This window comes from Eurosta solidaginis, chromosome 4 (genome assembly GCF_040869045.1).
Source record: "Eurosta solidaginis isolate ZX-2024a chromosome 4, ASM4086904v1, whole genome shotgun sequence".
NCBI classification, from domain to species: Eukaryota; Metazoa; Arthropoda; class Insecta; order Diptera; family Tephritidae; genus Eurosta; species Eurosta solidaginis.
In genome coordinates, this window is record NC_090322.1 from 149,673,589 (window position 1) to 149,693,734 (window position 20,146).

General features: G+C 39.5%; 1 protein-coding gene across 1 annotated transcript in view; it reads left to right on the forward strand.

Moving 5' to 3' along the window:
- Nucleotides 1-20,146, forward strand: part of Axs (Abnormal X segregation) — a 33,441-nt gene that overhangs the window by 2,823 nt on the left and 10,472 nt on the right. The window contains exons 4-9 of the mRNA XM_067783372.1: nt 1,867-2,137; nt 2,218-2,430; nt 3,354-3,627; nt 7,093-7,358; nt 7,486-7,782; nt 11,015-11,148. Of these exons, the coding sequence (XP_067639473.1) occupies nt 1,867-2,137; nt 2,218-2,430; nt 3,354-3,627; nt 7,093-7,358; nt 7,486-7,782; nt 11,015-11,148 (1,455 nt within the window). The remainder of the gene's footprint in view (nt 1-1,866; nt 2,138-2,217; nt 2,431-3,353; nt 3,628-7,092; nt 7,359-7,485; nt 7,783-11,014; nt 11,149-20,146) is intronic.

The window sequence follows — 20,146 nt, forward strand, 5'->3', positions numbered from 1 at the left end:
GGATACTGCAACAGGTTAAACTCTTACCTATCCAGAATCAACCCCGACATACAAAATGTATGCCCCGCTTGCAATGTGTCCCCACATGACAGCAACCATCTCTTTAATTGCAATGTGGAACCAACGCCTCTAACACCCCTTTCCTTAAGGTCCACCCCTGTTGAAACGGCAAGTTTCCTTGGACTCCCGTTAGAGAATATTGATGACAATATGTGATCGGTCGCGGCTGTTAGGTGGGGCGAAGCATTGCTACAACAATTGTTATGTTTATGTGCTGTAGGTCCTCCGTCTTTGTCGACCGTAGAATGCATTATATATTGTCGGCAGAAAGCGCTCGCGCACTTTTCCGCAACCGACCGCACTTTATCGCCAAAGGCGATGGAAACTTTGTCATTGTGCCTAGACGGATTCGATAGGGACTTTACGGTGAACCAAAGTTTACCTACACCGGCAGAGAGGTTACAAACGCTTAGGTGCTCCTCCCATTTCGCCCGTTTGTGTTCATCCACAAGCAATCTGATGCGTTGGTTTATATCCCTTATTTGGGGGTCGCCGGGATCGAGCTGTCTTATAAGGTCACGTTCTCTCGCTAAACTTGCGGTCTCCGACTGTCTTACACAGCAACACTGCCTCGCCCCGTTTAACTAGCCCGACCACTAAATAATCGTCCATGTCTTCCGATAACGAAGCACCAATGAAACTAGCAGTTTCAGAAAAAGTTGTTGGAAGCGTTCAATACATAATTTTTTAAAAAACCCGTATCGTTTTATATTAGTTTATTGTAGGACACCGTTTTTTCGTATATCTTTTAACCCACTGGGCCAGAGTTTGTCCTTATATTGATGGTACAACATCTAGCAAATTTCCGCAATGGCTCTTTCTAATCATATTATGCGCAGTTTTACAGCCTTATAATAATTAAGTTACTCTTATCAGTAGGAATAGATGATGTTGTTGTTGTAGCGATAAGGATACTCCCCGAAGGTCTTGGAGAGTGTTGTCGATGTTGATGGTCCTTTTCCGAATGCATATCCGATTCGTTCCGGTAACAAGCACCATTAAGTACTAGCCCGACCATCTCGGAAATGATTTAGTATGACCACGTGAAACCTTCTAGGCATTACCGCCCTCCCACCCCCTATATCCATGATGAATTTGGGGTCGCCAGAAACTCGGCTGCTAAAAAAACAGGATTCTCCACAGGTAGGTGAGGTTGACAATTGGGTTTGAGCAGCTATATATTGCGCTGGCAATCTCTTGATAGGGTTGCGCTACACAACCCCTTGAATCCATTTTATTTGTTTTTCTAGGTTCTTACTACAGGCGTACTTGCTGCGGGTATATTCTAATTTTTTTATGTTACTTCGCCCGGGAGTTGAACCCGGGACCAGGCGGAGCACGCTACCACCACACCACGGCGGCCGTCGGCAAAGGATTGCTAAAATCGGAAGGAAGTCGCTATGGACTAAAAATCACTCCAAAAATGTTTGGGGGTTGACTTCTAAAATCTCCCTTACAAGGGTTCAAAAAAAAAACCAATGTGACGAAATGGTTTCTAAGCAAACTCTAGAGAATTATAGAAAAGTTTAGGTCGAGTCTTTGAAACACTTCTGCCTTTTAACTCTAAAGGCTTGGTTTCTTTAATAGAGGTGCTGCTGTATGTATGTATGTATTATGACCGCTAATTTTAACGTGATCAGCGGTGCTGCTTTTTGTTAAGCTATATGAATGTAAACGGTTGGTAAAGCCCAAACTAACATTTTCATTTTTTTTCTTCGTCGTTATTTTCTTCTGTTATTTATTTATTCGCATCAACAACATGTATGTACCAAACAACTTAAAATATTAAACTAATAACTATTGCAGCAAAACCCAGAAATACCTCTACTTATCAGCGACCATAGATACACTACTGCGTTTTGCCGATGAAGCTGAGCTGAGTAAGCAGACTATAACTGGCAGCATGCAAAAATTTAACTACGACTGTATATCTGATTATCTGCTGCCTGGTATGACGCCATCAGATATAGTGCGCGAATGCGAGGGTCCAGTGTTAATCAAGGATAAAATCAAACCGGCAATTATGTCATACATACGAAATGGCGTCATTGAAGACTTTTTTCCATTGCACAACATTGTAAGTGTAGAACTTGCATTATCGTTAATATTATTTTCCATCATACGTACTTAAAAATTAATGATTTCCTACATTTCTAGGAGTATTTAGATAAATTCGTATTTGATTGGAAACGTCGTAGTATGCCTATTGAAGATATATGCAAGTATTTTGGCTCAAGTATTGGTCTCTATTTCGGTTTTACTGAGTTCTACACGAAAGCTTTGATATTCCCAGCAATATTTGGTATGCTGCAATATATGTGGAATATAAATTTGTCTTTAGTTTGCTGGATCTATGTGCTGTGGACAACGGTAGTGAATTTGTCGAATATGAAGTATACTCAATTGAAACTTGATAGTTTAGATAATTGTTTTTGTTAAAATGAACGGGATTAGGGGGCACATAAAAGCCTCAAGTTTATATAATTTTCAGAAGTGGAATATTTCGAGCTCAGCCTTATTTCTAAACTTCGGTCTAATTCCCACGTGAACTTAAAAATTATCTTCACAAAAAATGTTTTACCGAACGAATAAATCTTAAAGCTTACATGAGAAGGCCTTTACATGGAATATTAGTCTACTCTTAAGTGTTTATTTTGAAATTATTTAACAAAGCTTTCGAATTCATTATCAGATCGAAAGAGGTAATGAGGATACCATTATCACTGTTAACACAACAACAACAGCATAGCATTATACAAGCTTTCCGTCACCTGTTTATCCCAACTCAGTTTGTCCTTATTCATTCGCATAACATGAACTACTCAGCATAGTATGACAGACAGTGATTTAAAAATGGTGTATTCAAATCTAGGTTGAAGATAGGTAGCATACATGATCCAATCAAGGGGACTTTATGAAGCGTTGCCCAATGCCTCCATACCTGATCTATGGGTACCATGAGTTTCACTTCTCACTATTGTATTTATTCCATGTAATATCCTTTAAGGGTTGACTTTAAAATAAATCTCTGGGGGAAATTTCGGATTGTACATGAAGGATCCAGCCGGATTCATATCCGACAAATACTTTCACACGGGCAACACTGCAAAAAATCGTCGACAAACAGAAAATTTCGAGGTAGTACGACAATCTTGCAAACAATGCGCGTTTTGAAACTTTAGTAAAGAAATGCTGATCTGCGACTGTGCTATCTATATTTCGATTTATCAAGTTTCGTTTGAGGTTAAACATTTGTCTACTTTATTAAGCAAGTTTTTACGTTTGTTTTGTAGATTTTTCTTGAACTATGGAAACGCAAATGTTCTGGTTATTCCTATCGTTGGGGTAATATTGAAATGAGTAGTCTTGACAAACCGCGTTCCGCTTATCATGGTGTGTTAAAACCAGATCCAATAACAGGAAAAATGATGCTGCATTATCCAATGCGTTATACATATTTTCAAATGTATTGCGTATCATATCCTGTGGTGTTAATATGCGTTGCGGCGGCTGCGTATTTTGCTTTGTATCAGTTTCAGATTGAAGCAGAAGTATTGGCAGATTTTGGTGAGTTCAAAATTGTTCGCTAAAATATCAATATGTGATCCGGCGTATGAAAAGGTGGCTTATAACCCAAAAAAGAAATTGCGAGAAACAGCTGTTAAAGATAAACAATGCATTTCTTCAGTTTCTTAGTAGTTTTTCTTTTGCATTATGAACAGTCATGCCCAAAAGGCAACCAAGAAAGGCAACAGAGCATAAATGAGATAAGTTCGTGTGTGTATATAAAGAGCGATGTTTTTTCCAATGCAAAGCACAAACACGTTTTTGACCGAAAAAAAACCGTGTAAGTGCTCAGATTTAAAAGCAATGCTGAACGAGTAGGACGTGTGTCGCTTGTGAATAATGTCTGTCGAAGAAGAATTTAGCGAGGTTTTTCAAACATATTTCTGTGAAAACGAGAAGAATGATGATTCTTTCGATGATGTTGGTATCAATTACGAGGACGAACTACAAGCATTGTTTCAAGCTGAAGGTCAAATGGAAGTAGATGAAAATATTTTTACAGTGGACTTGTGTATTACACATAACGAAGAAAAGGAATTGGTAAATAAATATATTTCGCAAGATTGCTGTAATAATAAATGCCAAAAAATTATACCGCAAAAGATGATATAAACTGCAAGAAATTGTTATGGAATCGCATTTTCGGTGGAAGCAGTAAGGAAGGCGGTCGGCATGATGTGGTGGTGCACAGTGGCTAGTCATTGTCGGCTGGGGCGGGTGCTTGCCAACCTTACTGTTCCTGCGCCATAAACAGAGAAAAGTTCCTATCATGCCTATCAAAAAACTCAGCTGTCAAGTTCAAAAAAACCGACAGAAGCGCAGAGACCGACTCAAAACGCTTATAAATTCAAACTAAAGCAACATCCGGCCGAACCGGACAGACCGTTAACATTAAAAAAATTTAAATTCAAAAAAAAAAAAAATCAAACGCAAAAAAAATTTACCGAACCGGACATGGCCGGTTACTAAGCTGAAATTCAAAAAAAACTGCTGAAAAATAAAATTGCAAAAAAAAGCTGAAAATTAAAATGAAAACAGGATAGGGCCGAATATATATAGGGGGCGCCGCGGGTGGTGTTGCGACGCCCGGTGCATTATCCCACCCTCAAAATCCATGGCCACCGTCGCACCTAAAATTCCGGTGGCCCCTTACCTGTAGACCCTACGTGCCTTCTAAATAAATGGCGACGCCAGCATTCCCATTTTAAATATTAATTTATTTATAATTCATTTCTATTAACGTATGTAAGTAACAAAAAAAAAAGATAATGCAGGTTTCTTAACCAGGGCTACAGCATTGTTGAACTACGAATAGCTAATTACACTATGAAAATGTAGGTAAGTGTGTGTAGTGCATAACTGAGAGAAAAAAAATATGATCCAACAGATCACACTTTATTGGGCCGAAATCGAAACGAAATCTAATATGAATACTTAAGTCTGACTAAGCTTGTTCTGTTGGGGGTTCTTTTCTTTTCTCTTACTTTTGCTCGTAATATTTTAAATTATACAATTATTTATGTCTCCCCCTTTTTTTTTTATAATCGTTATAAACGCTATGTGTGAGAAAAATATGTAATTAAATGTACTTATGTATAGTAAATATACTACATACAACGTAAGAATTTGGTCGAGTACCCCTTTTCTGTTTTCCCTTCACAAAACATATTTTAGGGCTATAAAGTTGGGATACAAATTCCGATAATTGGGGCTCTCTTACAAAATTATTATGTTGTTGTAGTAGAACTTACTGTTTAGTGTAACTAAATATCAATTTGGTATAATGCGCATAGTACGATGAGAATAATATGTAATATGTGCTAAGAAAATTTGTTATGGATAGATAGATAGATAGATGTTGTGAGGTTAAGCACTGCGACCTATTGGTCTATTGTGCCCTCATTCTCTTTACAACACTTCATCCAAGCCGAGTTCTCTGATAAAATCCAGAATGGTTCTTGGCTTCAGAGAATGTACGATAGTGCTAGCAATATTGATTTATATGTATACATATATATATATATATATATATTGTATTTGTATGATATAAGAAAAAAAGTTTAAATCTTTTAGCCAATTTGTGCATAATCGACCAATGGCTGCGGTCGCAAATTTTTTTTCTAACAATTTATGGTTGAGCTCCAAAAATGGATCGCTAAAACGTTTCACGTGATGAAGACGGCTTATTATGAATAAAATTTATAGAGCTAACTTCAATCATTTTAAAGCAAGAAAAAATATCATTAAAATGAAAAAAAGGAAATGTATGCTCCTTGTTGTATAGCTAACAATTTCGAGTATTCAATAATACAATTTGACGAAAAAAATCGATCCTTGTTAAATGGTTTAACCGGGCTGTATAAAGGAGTTTATCTTCGGATACCAAGGGTTCTCATCACAATTAGTTTAGTGCCGTCTGAATCCGGATCGGAATCACTAGTACTTTCCTCACTAGGTGTGACTGTGAAACGCCGACCTACTTCAACTGGATATTCTGTTTGTTCTTTTAGTAGTTGGGTTAAGGAATCGGCCTGCAATTCCTCGTTGCAGTCTTTTGGTTCATCAACAATACTCGCTTGAATATGTGCACAGCACGACGAGGGTGTTTTGCGATGAGTTGAATATAGTTGGGGATGCGCAGTTGATGTAACCAATAATGCTAATGAAGCAGGAGCTGTGCTTGACGCCTTTGCTGTTGAAGTTGCGTCAATAGATGTTATACGATCCTTTTGTATAATCGCAAGGCCGCCAAAAATTAGGCTGAAGCAAATCACAAATCTTCGCGTTTGTATAACAGCCTTAAATGAGTAATTTTACAATAAACCTTTTGGTTTATACAATTTTCCGATTAACTGCGCAGAAGAAAAGCCAACTCTTGCTTTTCCCGGCCGGAAAAACGTGCTATCTTTTTGCTTTTCTTTTTCTAAATTTTTCCACGTCTTCGTTTTACTTGCGGCCGGAAACTCATGGCAAATTTTTCGCTAGTGTTCGCCGGTCTTTCTTGTTTTTTCGATACTTTTGTATCGCAACTTTCGCCCCATCACCAGTCACTAGGTGTGTTCGCACGAAAACGCTCCCAAGTGGACCGTAACCGTAGACCATAACAGCAGACCGTAACAAAATAACTTCAAATAAATAACGTCAAAACCTAAACCGAATAAGTCTGTAGCTTCCTCTTCAAATCAAGATCCAAAAAAGAAAGAACTGAAGAAACCTGCGACTTCAACTGCAATAAAAAAATCATGAAAATGTAAGGCCTCATCTCCAGAACACTTCTAAGCAAGTTAGGACTTACTAGTTTTCACCACGTGAAAGAGCGTCTCAAAAACTATCGAAACCAGAAAAAAAGTGAAAAAAAATTTTTTGAGTCATAAGCCACCTTTTCATAGGCCGGGTCACACATAATAAAGTTCTTAAATTCAAATTTGTTTTATGTACATATATTATTTTTCTAATACGTTTTAGGTGCCGATTCATGGTTGCTTTATATTCCTGTCATCGTGCAATCAATACTTATTGCTATTTTTTCTTGGGCCTATGAAAAAATGGCTACATTTCTTACTGATCAAGAAAATCATCGTACACGTTCCCAATATGATCGTCATCGTGTTAATAAATTATTGCTTTTTGAAATTGTCAACAATTTCTTTTCATTATTTCATATAGCATTTGTGCTGCATGATTTAAAACAATTGAAATATCAGTTGATGATGCAGTTGCTAATATTTCAGGTAACAACGTCAACTCAACTATTATGTTACCTAATTAAATATTGTTTTGTTTTCGTAATAGAGCTAAGAACCTTTACAATTAATACAAATCAACTCAATTCAATTTTGACAAATTTCTATTGCACAGATCGTTTGTATTGCTCAAGAAATTGGCATTCCGCTTTTGGCTGTATTGCGGCAAAAATTTGTAAAATATTTGCATAAAGAAATTGAAGAGGATGTGAAAAATAATGTTACCGATTTGGCTCGTTATGAGCAATGTTTCTATGAAGTTGGCCTCGACCAATATCAATCGACCTATGAGGATTATTTGCAATTGTGTATACAATTCGGTTATGTTGTTTTGTTTGCTGCTGTTGCACCATTTGCCGCATTGGGTGCTTTGATTAATAACATATTTGCGATGCATATAGACTTGTTTAAGGTCAGTGATAAGTCCAGGTAAGCTATCGTTAGTTTGGAAAGTACGTTTTCATCTTGTGTGTTTCGACGATCATAGCACAACTCTACTATGTTATGTTTATTTTTTTTAATGGACGTTTTGGCAGCGCACTGTCCTCAAGTGGCCCAATGAAACCAGGCTAATACTGTTCACGCGATCGATTTATATTTATATCTATATCATAACATTTTTTTGCCAAGTCTTTGATGGACGGCGGTTTGTCAAGCGTCGAGATCTGAGACAACTCAGCTACAGAAGAGATATCAGCCAAGCGTAATGCTTAAAGAGAGCAGAAGCAATCGCTTTATACATTAGCCATCATCCGGTGCAAAGATCCTGAGCCAGATAAATAATTTTGCATGTAAATGCAACAACAAAGAATTGGGGCAGATAAATCCAGATAGAAGTCTAGTTCAATTTGTGAGCCAAATAATTTGTTAATTACTTGTCTTTAGTTTGGCAACGCTGTCTTAAATAAACCTACTTTTTCAATAATTATGTCGCTGCTTAGCCTTTCGCCGTATGAGTTAAATGAAAAACAGCGGCGACATCTGCCTATCACATTTCACGTGTGCGAAGATATCACGCCCTCTGCTTCTCAAGTCTGTCAATGATCCAGAGCATTCCCGTGAGAATTGAGCGTGATCCGGAGCTGTAAAACTCACTGGATGACGGCTATTAATTGCTAAGAGTGGTGAGAACAGTCTTTTTTTTATAGAAAAAAGCGAGTTCGAGCTATCAAATGTGTTTGAGTGAGGGTTATAATGTTGGCCCGAAAAGGTTCATTTAGTTCGAAATTCGTTCTACGTTTCAGCAGGAGAGGTTTGAAGTGTCTCGAAGTCCGAGAGGGAACACAAAAGTCACTTCATTCAGAAGGAATGGGCTTGAATTGATCCATTTAAAAGTTTTGTCATAAATATTACACCAAGCATTTCCCTTCGACTAGAAAGAGTTGGAAGATTGATAAGCTTTAATCGATTAGTATAAGGTGGAAGATTATGTAAAGAGTCCCATTGAAAATTTCTTAAGGCAAATAGTAAAAATTGTTTTTGTATTGATTCGAGACTGTCTGCATTGGACTTGATAACGCGGATTGCAAATTACGGAGCCATATTCTAATATTGGCTCAACTAATGTTGTAAAAAGTGCTTTAGTTATATAAGGGTCGTTAAATTCTTTTGACCACCGTTTAACAAAAGCAAAAACACCTTTGCCTTTATTCACTGTAGCATTAATATGATGGTTGAAACTAAGTTTGGAATCCATCATGACGCCCAAGTCAACAAAACTATTTACAATTTCTTGACTATAGTTGTTAATTGTATATGAAACTGGCGGCGAAATTCTCCGAGAAAAACACATAACTTTACATTTTTTAAGATTGAGCGGCATATAATTTACATTGCACCAGGTTACCAAGCGATTTAAATCCGCTTGAAGCAAGGAATGTTCCTCAACAGGTTCGTATGATTTGAAAAGTTTTACATCGTCAGCGTACATCAAGATATTTGAGTATTTTATTGTATTGGATAAATCGTTTATGAACAACAAGTACAGAATCGGATCAAGATGTCTGCCCTGAGGAACACCAGAATAATCATTGATGACCCCAGAATGTGTATATTTATACTCAGCGTGCTTTGCACACAGAGTATATTAACTTTGATTGGATAACGGTTGGTTGTACAGGTATAAAGGAATCGAGATAGATATAGACTTCCATATATCAAAATCATCAGTATCGAAAAAAAATTTGATTGAGCCATGTCCGTCCGTCCTTCCGTTAGTATGATAACTTGAGTAAATATTGAGGTATCTTCACCAAATTTGGTACACTAGCTTATCTGGACCCATAATAGATTGGTATTGAAAATGAGCGAAATCGGATAATAACCACGCCCACTTTTTATTTATATAAAATTTTGGAAAACACAAAAAACCCGATAATTTAGTAAATAATACACGTAGAATGTTGAAATTTGACATGTGGACTGATATTGAGACTGTTTGATGGCTCCGCCCACTTATGACAAAATCAATTTTACAAATATTATTAATCATAAATCAAAACTCGTTAAAACTATCGTAACAAAATTCGGCGGAGAGGTTGCCTTTACTATAAGGAATGCTTTGAAGAAAAATTAACGAAATCGGTTAAGGACCACGCCCACTTTTATATAAAAGATTTTAAAAAGGATCGTGAACGAATAAAATAATCTATGTATATCTTTGCAAAAAATAGTTTTGAATCAATGATATTTCACTTATCAAGTTTTATTGTAAGAGAAAATGGGCAGACATTTTTTTTAAACGGGCGGTGCCACGTGTTATTAGAAAAGTAATTTATCTGAAATGAAATGTGCAATTGAAGCTCACGCTGAATATATAATGTTCGGTTACACCCGAACTTAGACACCTCTACTTGTTAAAGATTACTTTTCGTACGATTACCAAGATACGAAGAAATCCAACACATAAGACGCGGTTGAAAACCAAGTTGATTGAGCTTATGAATAAGTAATGGGTGTGACACTTTGTCGAAGGCTTTACTGAAATCGGTGTAAATTACATCGGTTTGAAGGCTTTTTCTAAATCCATTAGAAACGTGAGTGGTAAATTCCAGTAAATTGGGTGATAGTAGATTTGCCATTACAGAATCCATGTTGCGAGCTTGCAATTATGAGGGAAATAGAGAACGTTAGATGGCGGGTAGCAATAGCTTCAAATAACTTTGGCATTGCGGATAACTTTGCTATTCCCCTATAGTTTTCTATTCCTTTAACATTGTTGGGAAAACACCATATATTAAAGATAAATTAAGTAAATCTCTTAGCGGCTGATATATGTATACAGCACATTTTTTAAGATCCTATCAGGGCGGTATGTATTTGATACTTTTAAAGTTTTTAAATAAGATAATACATCTTCTGAATATATAAATGGCACACTGATTGAATTACATGTATCAAGATGGTATGGGTATTCATTAGGCGAAACGTTGGTCTCTTGGTTTTAGGCATGAAAAGCGTGTATGTTATCGATTAAGATATTTAAACAAGTTTCGAAATATGTTTTTCCTCGGTATTTACTGAGAAGTTTTTTTGATCTTCAAAAAGAAACAACATAATATACGCACTTTCCATAGGCAACTAACGATATGTAATATGCTGTTGAATTTATTTTCGCTAATTTTTATTTGTGTTTAATACTGTAGCTCTGCAATATATTTAAGCGACCATTTGGCAGGCGCACTAAAAATATTGGCGCATGGCAATCGGCTTTTGAATTACTTTCAGTTATGGCGATTCTAAGCAACTGTGGTATACTTTATTTGCAACCGAATGTCAAGTAAGTGTAAATATTTATTAAGTTTCACTATACAACACTCAGCTTCATATAGGACTAAGCCATTAGCTTCAAAATTAAAAACATAAATTTTTACGTTTTTATTTTTGAAAATAAAAGAAAATGAAAGGCGCGATAGCCTCCGAAGAGATTAAGCCTCCTTTTTAATTTTTCCTACAAATTGGCGAGACCGGACCTATCTGGTTTATGCCGACTCCGAACGGCATCTGCAAGGCATATGAGTTTTCTCTGAGAGGTTTTCATGGCAGAAATACACTCGGAGTGCTTGCCAAACACTGCCAAGGGGTGACCCATCTTAGCAAAATTTTCTTCTAATTGAAAAAACTGGTTTCTAAAGTTTTGATGTTGCTTTGCCCGAGTCGAGAACCCAGAATCTTCGGTCTGGCAGGCGGTGCACGCTACCATCACACCACGGCGGCCGCCAGTGATTGAAAATATAATAAATAAATATAATAGCGTCGGCTTATATTCAATACCTACCCTACCTGCCCTCTATCAGCAAAACCCCATTTTTTCAGGATAGTTAAAAACCCGTTTTAGCAGCTATATTGCAAATTGCTAATAATATGAAGAACCCAAATAATTGATAACAGATCCCGTTGTGTATTCAAACCAGTTTTTTATTCTAAAATCAGCTTAGTTTAGTTTAAAAGTCAGATAGACGTTTTTGCTATTCGAATGGAAATAGTTTTTATAAAAAATATTGTTGATAGAGCTTTTATGCCGAACCCTGTTTTGAAAATGATGTCTTGTAAAAACAGGCAAAGTGCGAGAGTTCCATATCGATGACCATGATTTGGTTCTGTTGTTGTAGCGATAAGGTTGCTCCCCGAAGGCTTTGAGGAATGTTATCGATGTGATGATCCTTTGCCGGATACAGATCCAGTACGCTCCGGTAACACAGCACCATTATGGTGCTAGCCCGACTATCTCGGGAACGATTTATGTGGCCACATTAAACCTTCAGGCCATCCCTCCCTCCCCACCCCCAAGTTCCATGAGGAGCTTGGGGTCGCCAGAGCCTCGTCTGTTAGTGAAACTGGATTCGCCGCGGATAGGTGAGGTTGACAATTGGGTTTGGAGAAGCTATGTATTGCGCTGGCAACCTGAAGGGTTGCGCTACACAGCCCCTTGAATCTGGTATTTCAGTCGCCTCTTACGACAGGCAAACCTACCGCGGGTACATTCTGACCCCTAACCCGCTGGGGGGATGATTTGGTTCTCAAGACAGTTTTTATCAAAAACGTTAACCGCGAACGGACAGACAAACGGATCTTTCGCAATGAAAATATTTTCGACACTGAAATATGGAAGTTTATGTCTAACACGACCCTATTACATCATTGCACGGGAGTATTATTACTATTACAGCAGTACTATTGTTACTATTATCAGGCCTCCATGCACTGCGACCTTTAGTAAGATCAATTATGCTTGAATTTTTAGCCTCTTACTGTATTTGGAGGTTTTTAATGTATTTAAGTAGCCGTTCAGGCTTTTTACTTAACTTACTTAGGTGATATCGTAGGCTACAGTGTTCCATATAGTACCTGATAATTGTTCGTATTTCCTCTCTCTTTAGATTAATAAGTTTGGCTGATACTCTCGTTGCTGGGAGTATACAAAATTTGGCCTGTCTTTGCCCTGGACATTCATTCCAGTGTTGTCTTAACTGTTTCGTTTCTTAGGTATTTATTGTTTCCCTGTTGTTATTATTGTTGTAGCGATAAGATCACTCCCGAAGGCTTTGTGGAGTGTTATCGACGTTGTTGTTTTTGTAGCGATAAGGTTGCTCCCCGAAGGCTTTGGGGAGTTTTATCGATGTGATGGCCCTTTGCCGGATACAGATCCGGTACGCTCCGGTACCACAGCACCATTAAGGTGCTAGCCCGACCATCTCGGGAACGATCTATGTGGCCACATTAAACCTTCAGGCCATTCGCTCCTTCCCCACCCCCAAGTTCTATGAGGAGCTTGGGGTCGCCAGAGCCTCGTCTGTTAGTGAAACAGGATTCGCCGCGGATAGGTGAGGTTAACAATTGAGTTTGGAGAAGCTATATATTGCGCTGGCAACCTGAAGGGTTGCGCTACGCAGCCCCTTGAATCTGATATTTTAGTCGCCTCTTACGACAGGCATACCTATCGCGGGTATATTCTGACCCCCAAACCCGCTGGAGTGAGTGTTATCGATGTGATGGTCCTTTGCCGGATACAGATCCGGTACGCTCCGGCAACACAGCACCACTATGGTACTAGCCCGACCATCTCGGGAACGATTTATATGGCCACATTCAGGCCATCCCTCCCTCCCCATCCCCAAGTTCCATGAGGAGCTTGGGGTCGCCAGAGCCTCGTCGGTTAGTGAAACGGGATTCGCCGCTCGAAGGTGAGGTTGATAATTGGGTTGGAGAAGCTATATAGTGCGCTACACAACCCCTTGAACCCCTTATTGCTTCCCTAGTGTGAGCGACGGCAACTTTGCCAATACCACACCAACTGGCAACGCTACCCCAACTGTCAAACAGCTGGATACATAAACGGGAGAAGAAGAAGAAGAGAGTTAATGCTTGGACAACGAACGTGTCATACACCACGCCTTCAATACATTTCTTTTATTTTATTAAACTTATATATATATTCATGTAAATTTCAAAACTTTAATCAATAAAATTAATCTTGGATATCGCACAAACAATTGTGTGCCTACAGTTTCAGAGTGGGATCAGAATCCACTTTCTTCGAATAACACAATCAAAAGTGTATGATTTTGTGGCAGCGCATGTGAGTACATGCAAATCGGAAATTAACTTTTATTTTCTTGCAACGAAATACGAAATGTGCAGCGACTGCGCATAGTAACTGCGACGCTGCAGTGACGGAACGACGAATAAGTACCACTTAATAACGTAAAGCAGTGGACTTAAAACGAAATCGCTCAGCAGCAGCGACAAGGATTTACAACGAAAAGACTACAAGCAAGTAGGCAACGATACAACGGCTAGCAAGCATCGCTCAGCAACGTCAAAACGAACGAAAAGTAATTTGCAACGTAACAACGAAAAATCATTGGTTTATACATAGAAATGGTGAAAATAAACGAACTTAAAGTAGAGCAATTGAAGAAATTGCTACGCGAACGAGATTTGGCAACGTCGGGTACAAGGGATCAATTAATACAGCGACTCGGTGCACACGAGGAATCCGATGAAGTGGACATACAGGACGGGAATGTTCAGGAAGAATCATCTCAAATGTTAACGATATCCCAGCTACAGCAAGAAATAAAACAACTTCGTGAAATGATGGCGCAGTTTTTGCAAACACAGAACGCCAACGCTAGTGAAAACACGTCAAAGGTAGCAGAGCAGCGCGCAGAAAAAGACAGCATGGTAGGAGGCGACGAAAATGCAAACGAACGTAATAGAAACGGCGAGATTGTTCTAGAAGACGATGACAGCGCAGTGTCAGCTAATGTTGGCGCAACACTACGAAATCAAGGAAATACAAATTTTTCAAACGGAAATATGAGGCAAGCATCGGTCAAAGAAATTTCGCATACCCTGCCGGAATTTGATCCGACAAACAACGCAAGCATAACCGTAGAGCAATTTATAGATAGGGTCAATAAAGTTGTAGAGGCCTATCGATGGGAAGAAAGAATTTTGTTATTGGCTGTATACACCCGATTAAAAGGTGCCGCACGTATGTGGTTGGATGCATCACCCACAATGCACACAGCTTGGAACGATTTTGCCAACGCTTTGCAATGCGAGTTTGGCTCAATGAAAGACGAAGCGGAAATTCACTTTGCCATGGCTAATGCGACACGACGACCAAAAGAAACCGTGAAGAAATATTGTTTCCGTATATCAGCACTAGGTATTCGGTACAAGCATAGTGAAGCAGCAGTCATCAGATACGCTAGGTCGGGTTTGAAACACCGTGAGCTCCAGCACAGTATAGCAGCAATGAAGTTTGCAACGATGAAGCACATGCGCGATGCAATCGAGGATTAGTTCATTAATCGTGGCGAGGCTAGTGAGCCGCATGCAAATCAAGTAATCAAACGGGATGAAGCAAAAACAAAATTGTACGCTGTAGAGAAAGGCAACGAGACGAAACCGCAGCTGAAATGCTACAACTGCAACGAACCGGGGCATTTCTTAAACAAATGTCCACTACCACAGAAACGTCATCGCTGTACAACGTGCAACAAAGTACATCCAAATGGAGGAAATTGCGATAAAACGACGGCAGCTACAAGACGACTTGGGGCAAATAATCTCGATGGATGTTTCCACAAAATAATTCACATACAAACGCTTCCGTATATCGCTTTTGTCGATACTGGTAGCCAGTGCAGTATCATACGTAACTCAGTGGCAAATCGTATAAATGCAAAACGTAAAAAGTGTTGCATGCAAGTAAAAGGTATTTGTGGAGGAACACGAATGCTCCACGAGTCTATGGTCATAGACATAACCATCGATACAGCTGTCATAAAAGCTGAAGTTTACATCGCTGACGACGAGCTAATGCAAGAAGAAGTACTTTTAGGACAAGACGTCATTGTCAACGCCAACGTTACAATGAAGATTGAGGATGGTCGAACTATTTTCGGGAATAAACGAGCTACAGCAGATTTGGTAATATCCGAATGTAAAATTGTCAAACTTTTGTCTAATTTCAGAGTTCCAACTGAGCAAGTTAAAATGCAAAATCTTTTGACGAGTTATGAAGGTGTTTTCTCTAACGGGTTAAGCGGCATCGGCAGAACCGATGTGGTCCAAGCGAGCATCGAACTGGAGAACGGTCAGATTGTATCCCAACCTCCATATCCATTCCAGACCCGAAAAGAGGCATCGTCAATAGTATGATCGACGAGCTATTAGAACATGACATCATCATGAAATCCACATCCGAGTATGCTAGCCCAGTCGTACTCGTGAAAAAGAAAAATGCAAGTGATCGATTATGTATCGATTACCGACGCATCAACAAGTTAACGAAAAAGGAGAACTTTCCGGTCCCAAATATCGAAGAAAGGCTGCAAGAAGCCAAACGTTTTCGTTATTTTTCTTCGCTCGATCTGAATAGTGGCTACTACCAAATCGCAATGGCACCCGATAGTCAAAAATTTACCGCATTTATTACCACCGCCGGATTGTACGAGTTCAAACGTATGCCGTTTGGGCTTAAGAACGCACCAGCAGTTTTTAATCGACTCATGGCCGAAATACAAAAACGAGTGAAGAAAGGCGACATGCTTCACTACATGGACGACATCCTGATTGGCAGCAACTCTTTCGAAGAAATGTACGATAAACTTTCCCGAACACGTCAAGTGTTACGATCATGTGAACTCACACTAAACGTCAATAAGTGTGAATTGTTCAAACAAACCATCACATTCTTAGGACATCAACTACATCCTACAGGCATCAGTCCAGGAGAAGTTAAGACAAATGCAATCGCCAACTTTCCGCCACCACGAAACGTCACCAAAGTACGCAAATTCTTAGGTCTTAGCGGCTATTTTCGCAAGTTTGTCGCCGGATATTCCATCATATCCGAACCGTTACGTAAGTTACTACGCAAGAATACAAAATTCGTATGGGGAGAACGACAAGAATCAGCATTTAACAAATTGAAACACATGCTCATCTCAAAACCAACAGTGGTTAGCTACCGCATCGATGCCGATCACGAACTACATACGGACGCCAGTTCCATTGGCCTTGCAAGCGTCCTAATGCAAGCCCAGAAGGGGCAACTCCAGCCGATTGCATACTTTAGTCGATCCACTACAGATAACGAGAAGCGTTTCCACAGTTATGAGCTGGAAGCTTTGGCGGTCGTGGAATCATTGGAAAGATTCAAGTATTACGTATATGGAAAGAAGATTCGATTCATTACTGATTGTAACGCTCTGCGGACTACAGTGGAAAAACGAGAACTGATACCACGTATAGCCCGATGGTGGTTGAGAATCCAGGAATTCGACGTTGAGATCATTCACCGACCAGGTTCCCGTATGGAACATGTGGATGCACTCAGCCGTATGCCATATGAATGCGCCCACGAGATGGAAACCGCTGATCTCAAAATTGCTAAAACAATCATCGATAAGCCGGATTGGTTATTCAGCATCCAATTGCAAGATGATAATCTCAAGAACATCGTCGACGAGATGAGGAATGGTACAAATCCAGAACACTCGGATTATGTCATCGAGTTAGGACGTCTATACAGGAAGTACAGCGACAAACTTCTATGGGTAGTCCCGAAGCAAATACGACATGTGGTGTTACCTGAATGCCACGACAAAGCAGGTCACATGGGCGTCGATAAAACGATAAAGCACATTCTCAATATTGTAACGAATTTGCTTGTAAATCCTCTTATTTGCAATCCTCTGCTAAGTTCGAATCACTGAACTGTTGAATAAATAACTCCAATTTGTAATAATGCAAAATGGCCTTTATTAAAGTACTTCACAATAACAAACTGTGCAACGAATAGCTTGCTTAATAACCACACTGATTGATAGCTCAATGAAACTCTACTATTCAAAATAACACTGCTATTGCTCGCTAGATATCGTCTTAATCAAACTGCTTGACAACTCAAATCAAACTGAATTACTTCTTACTCGCTTGCCCCGCTTTTATAGTTTACGCTGCATACTTCTAGGCTCTCCGATTTCCAGAACTTACTAGTTGTTTCGGCTACAAAATCGCCAGCCACAACTACGTGCACAAATTATTGCTCTCTCTTGTGACAACTCAGATAAGATATATGCACGTGTTTGTGCATTGCCGCTCCGCTGCTCGTATACGTACATATGTGTAGACGCAATTATTTATTCGTTTATGTAGATACATAAAGATTGAATTATTGATGTGAATGTTTGTAGTTTGCGCACATAGGCATATAAGTAAATGCATCTGTGTGTGACATCTCTCTGGGCTGCCTTATATATGTGTATACTTGATTTAATTATTAATGTAAATACTGCTTGGCATGGCCTTAGCATCGCCTTAGTGATGGGATAATTTAGTGATGCTAATATCCGTGACACTTTCCAAATGGACCACCTTCATTTTGGTTCGTGGTTTACCGATGGTTTGTATGCGGTACACTACATCGTTGATACGTTTTACAACTTTGTATGGGCCTTCCCAATTACACTGCAATTTCGGGGACAAACCTTTTTTACGTTGTGGGTTGTATAACAACACCAAATCTCCTTCCTGAAAACCTTCTGAATTAATTGCTTTATCATATCTGGCTTTCATCTTGTCACTCATAATCTTTGTTCGTTGCCTTATCAGATCATGTATTTCTCTTAGCTCTTCTTCCAAATCCCTAGTGGATTTCCTGACATTTCTCTCCGCATTGGCATCTATCCCAAACTTCAAATCAGCTGGCAGTCTAAGGTCATTGCCAAAAATTACTTTTGTAGGGGTTTGGCTCGTTGTCTCATGCACTGCTGATCTGTAAGCCATCAAGAATAATGGTATGCGGGTATCCCATTCTTTATGGTACTTGTCCACTACTTTCCTTAAGTGCTCCTCCAATGTTCTATTGAATCGTTCTACCATACCATCGGATTGAGGATGCAATGCAGTTGTCCGTGTTTTTCAAATGCCCAATGACTTACACATTTCCTGGAACACAGCTGATTCGAAATTCCTGCCTTGGTCAGAATGTAACTCCATTGGTACACCATACCTTGCAACCCAATTGTTTATAAAAACGTCTGCTAACGTTTCCGCTTCTTGATTTGGGTATACCTCTGGCCATTTGCTGAAATAATCCATAACTACCAGTACATATTTGTTTCCGCCGTTGCTAGTAGGAAATGGACCGGCGACATCCATAGCAATCCTTTCAAATGGCGCACCTGAGTTATATTGCTTCATCTGGCCATGACTTCTGGAGCTGGGCCCTTTCGCTCTGTTGCAAACCTCGCAGTTCGCAATCCACTCAGTGACCGACTGACGGCAACCAACCCAATAGAATCTCTGTTTAATCTTCTCGAGCGTCTTCGTGATTCCAAGATGACCTCCGCTTGGACCATTATGCAGCTCGCTGAGCACATCAGGAATCCTCTTTCTGGGAACAACTATCAGTTTATTCTTGTATTTACCATCCTCACTCTCCCATACTCGATGAAGGCAACCGGATATCAATTCCAAACTGTTCCACTGTGCCCAATATGACTTCGCAATGGGACTCTCTGCTGACATCTCTTCTCTGTTTGGTCTTTCATTTCGTTCGAGCCCTTGCATAACACGTGACAGATCTGCATCTTCTAGCTGGCACTTTCTTAGCTGTTCCTTGTCCCATTCATCTGTACATGTTATAGTCATTAGCCGGACATCTATAATGTCTTCTTTAGCCTCGGCTTTTGAACAGTGCTTGCATTCCAAACTACATGGTCTTCGTGACATTGCATCGGCATTTCCATGGGTACAACCTTTTCGATGCTCAATGGAAAAGTCATAGCTTTGTAGTCGCTCGATCCACCGTACCAATTGTCCTTCCGGATTACGGAACTGCAGTAGCCATTTTAAAGCTGCGTGATCTGTCCTGACACGGAATCGCTGGCCGTAGAGGTATTTGTGAAAATGTTTAACGCACTCTACCAATGCCAACAGCTCTCTCCGCGTAACGCAGTAGTTCCTCTCTGGTTTTCCAATCGAACGGCTGTAATATGCAACTACCTTCTCCTGTCCATCGACCAGTTGTGATAAAACGCCTCCTATAGCATATCCACTCGCATCTGTATCTAGAATAAATGTTGCTCCTGGAATCGGATATCCTAACATTGGGGCAGTGCACAAACGCTCCTTCAATGTTTGGAAAGCCACTTCTTGCTCCTTCTTCCATTCAAAAGCTTTATTTTTTCTTGTAAGCTCATGGAGGCTATGGGCTACGCTGGAAAAATGTGGTACAAATCGGCGGTAATATGTGC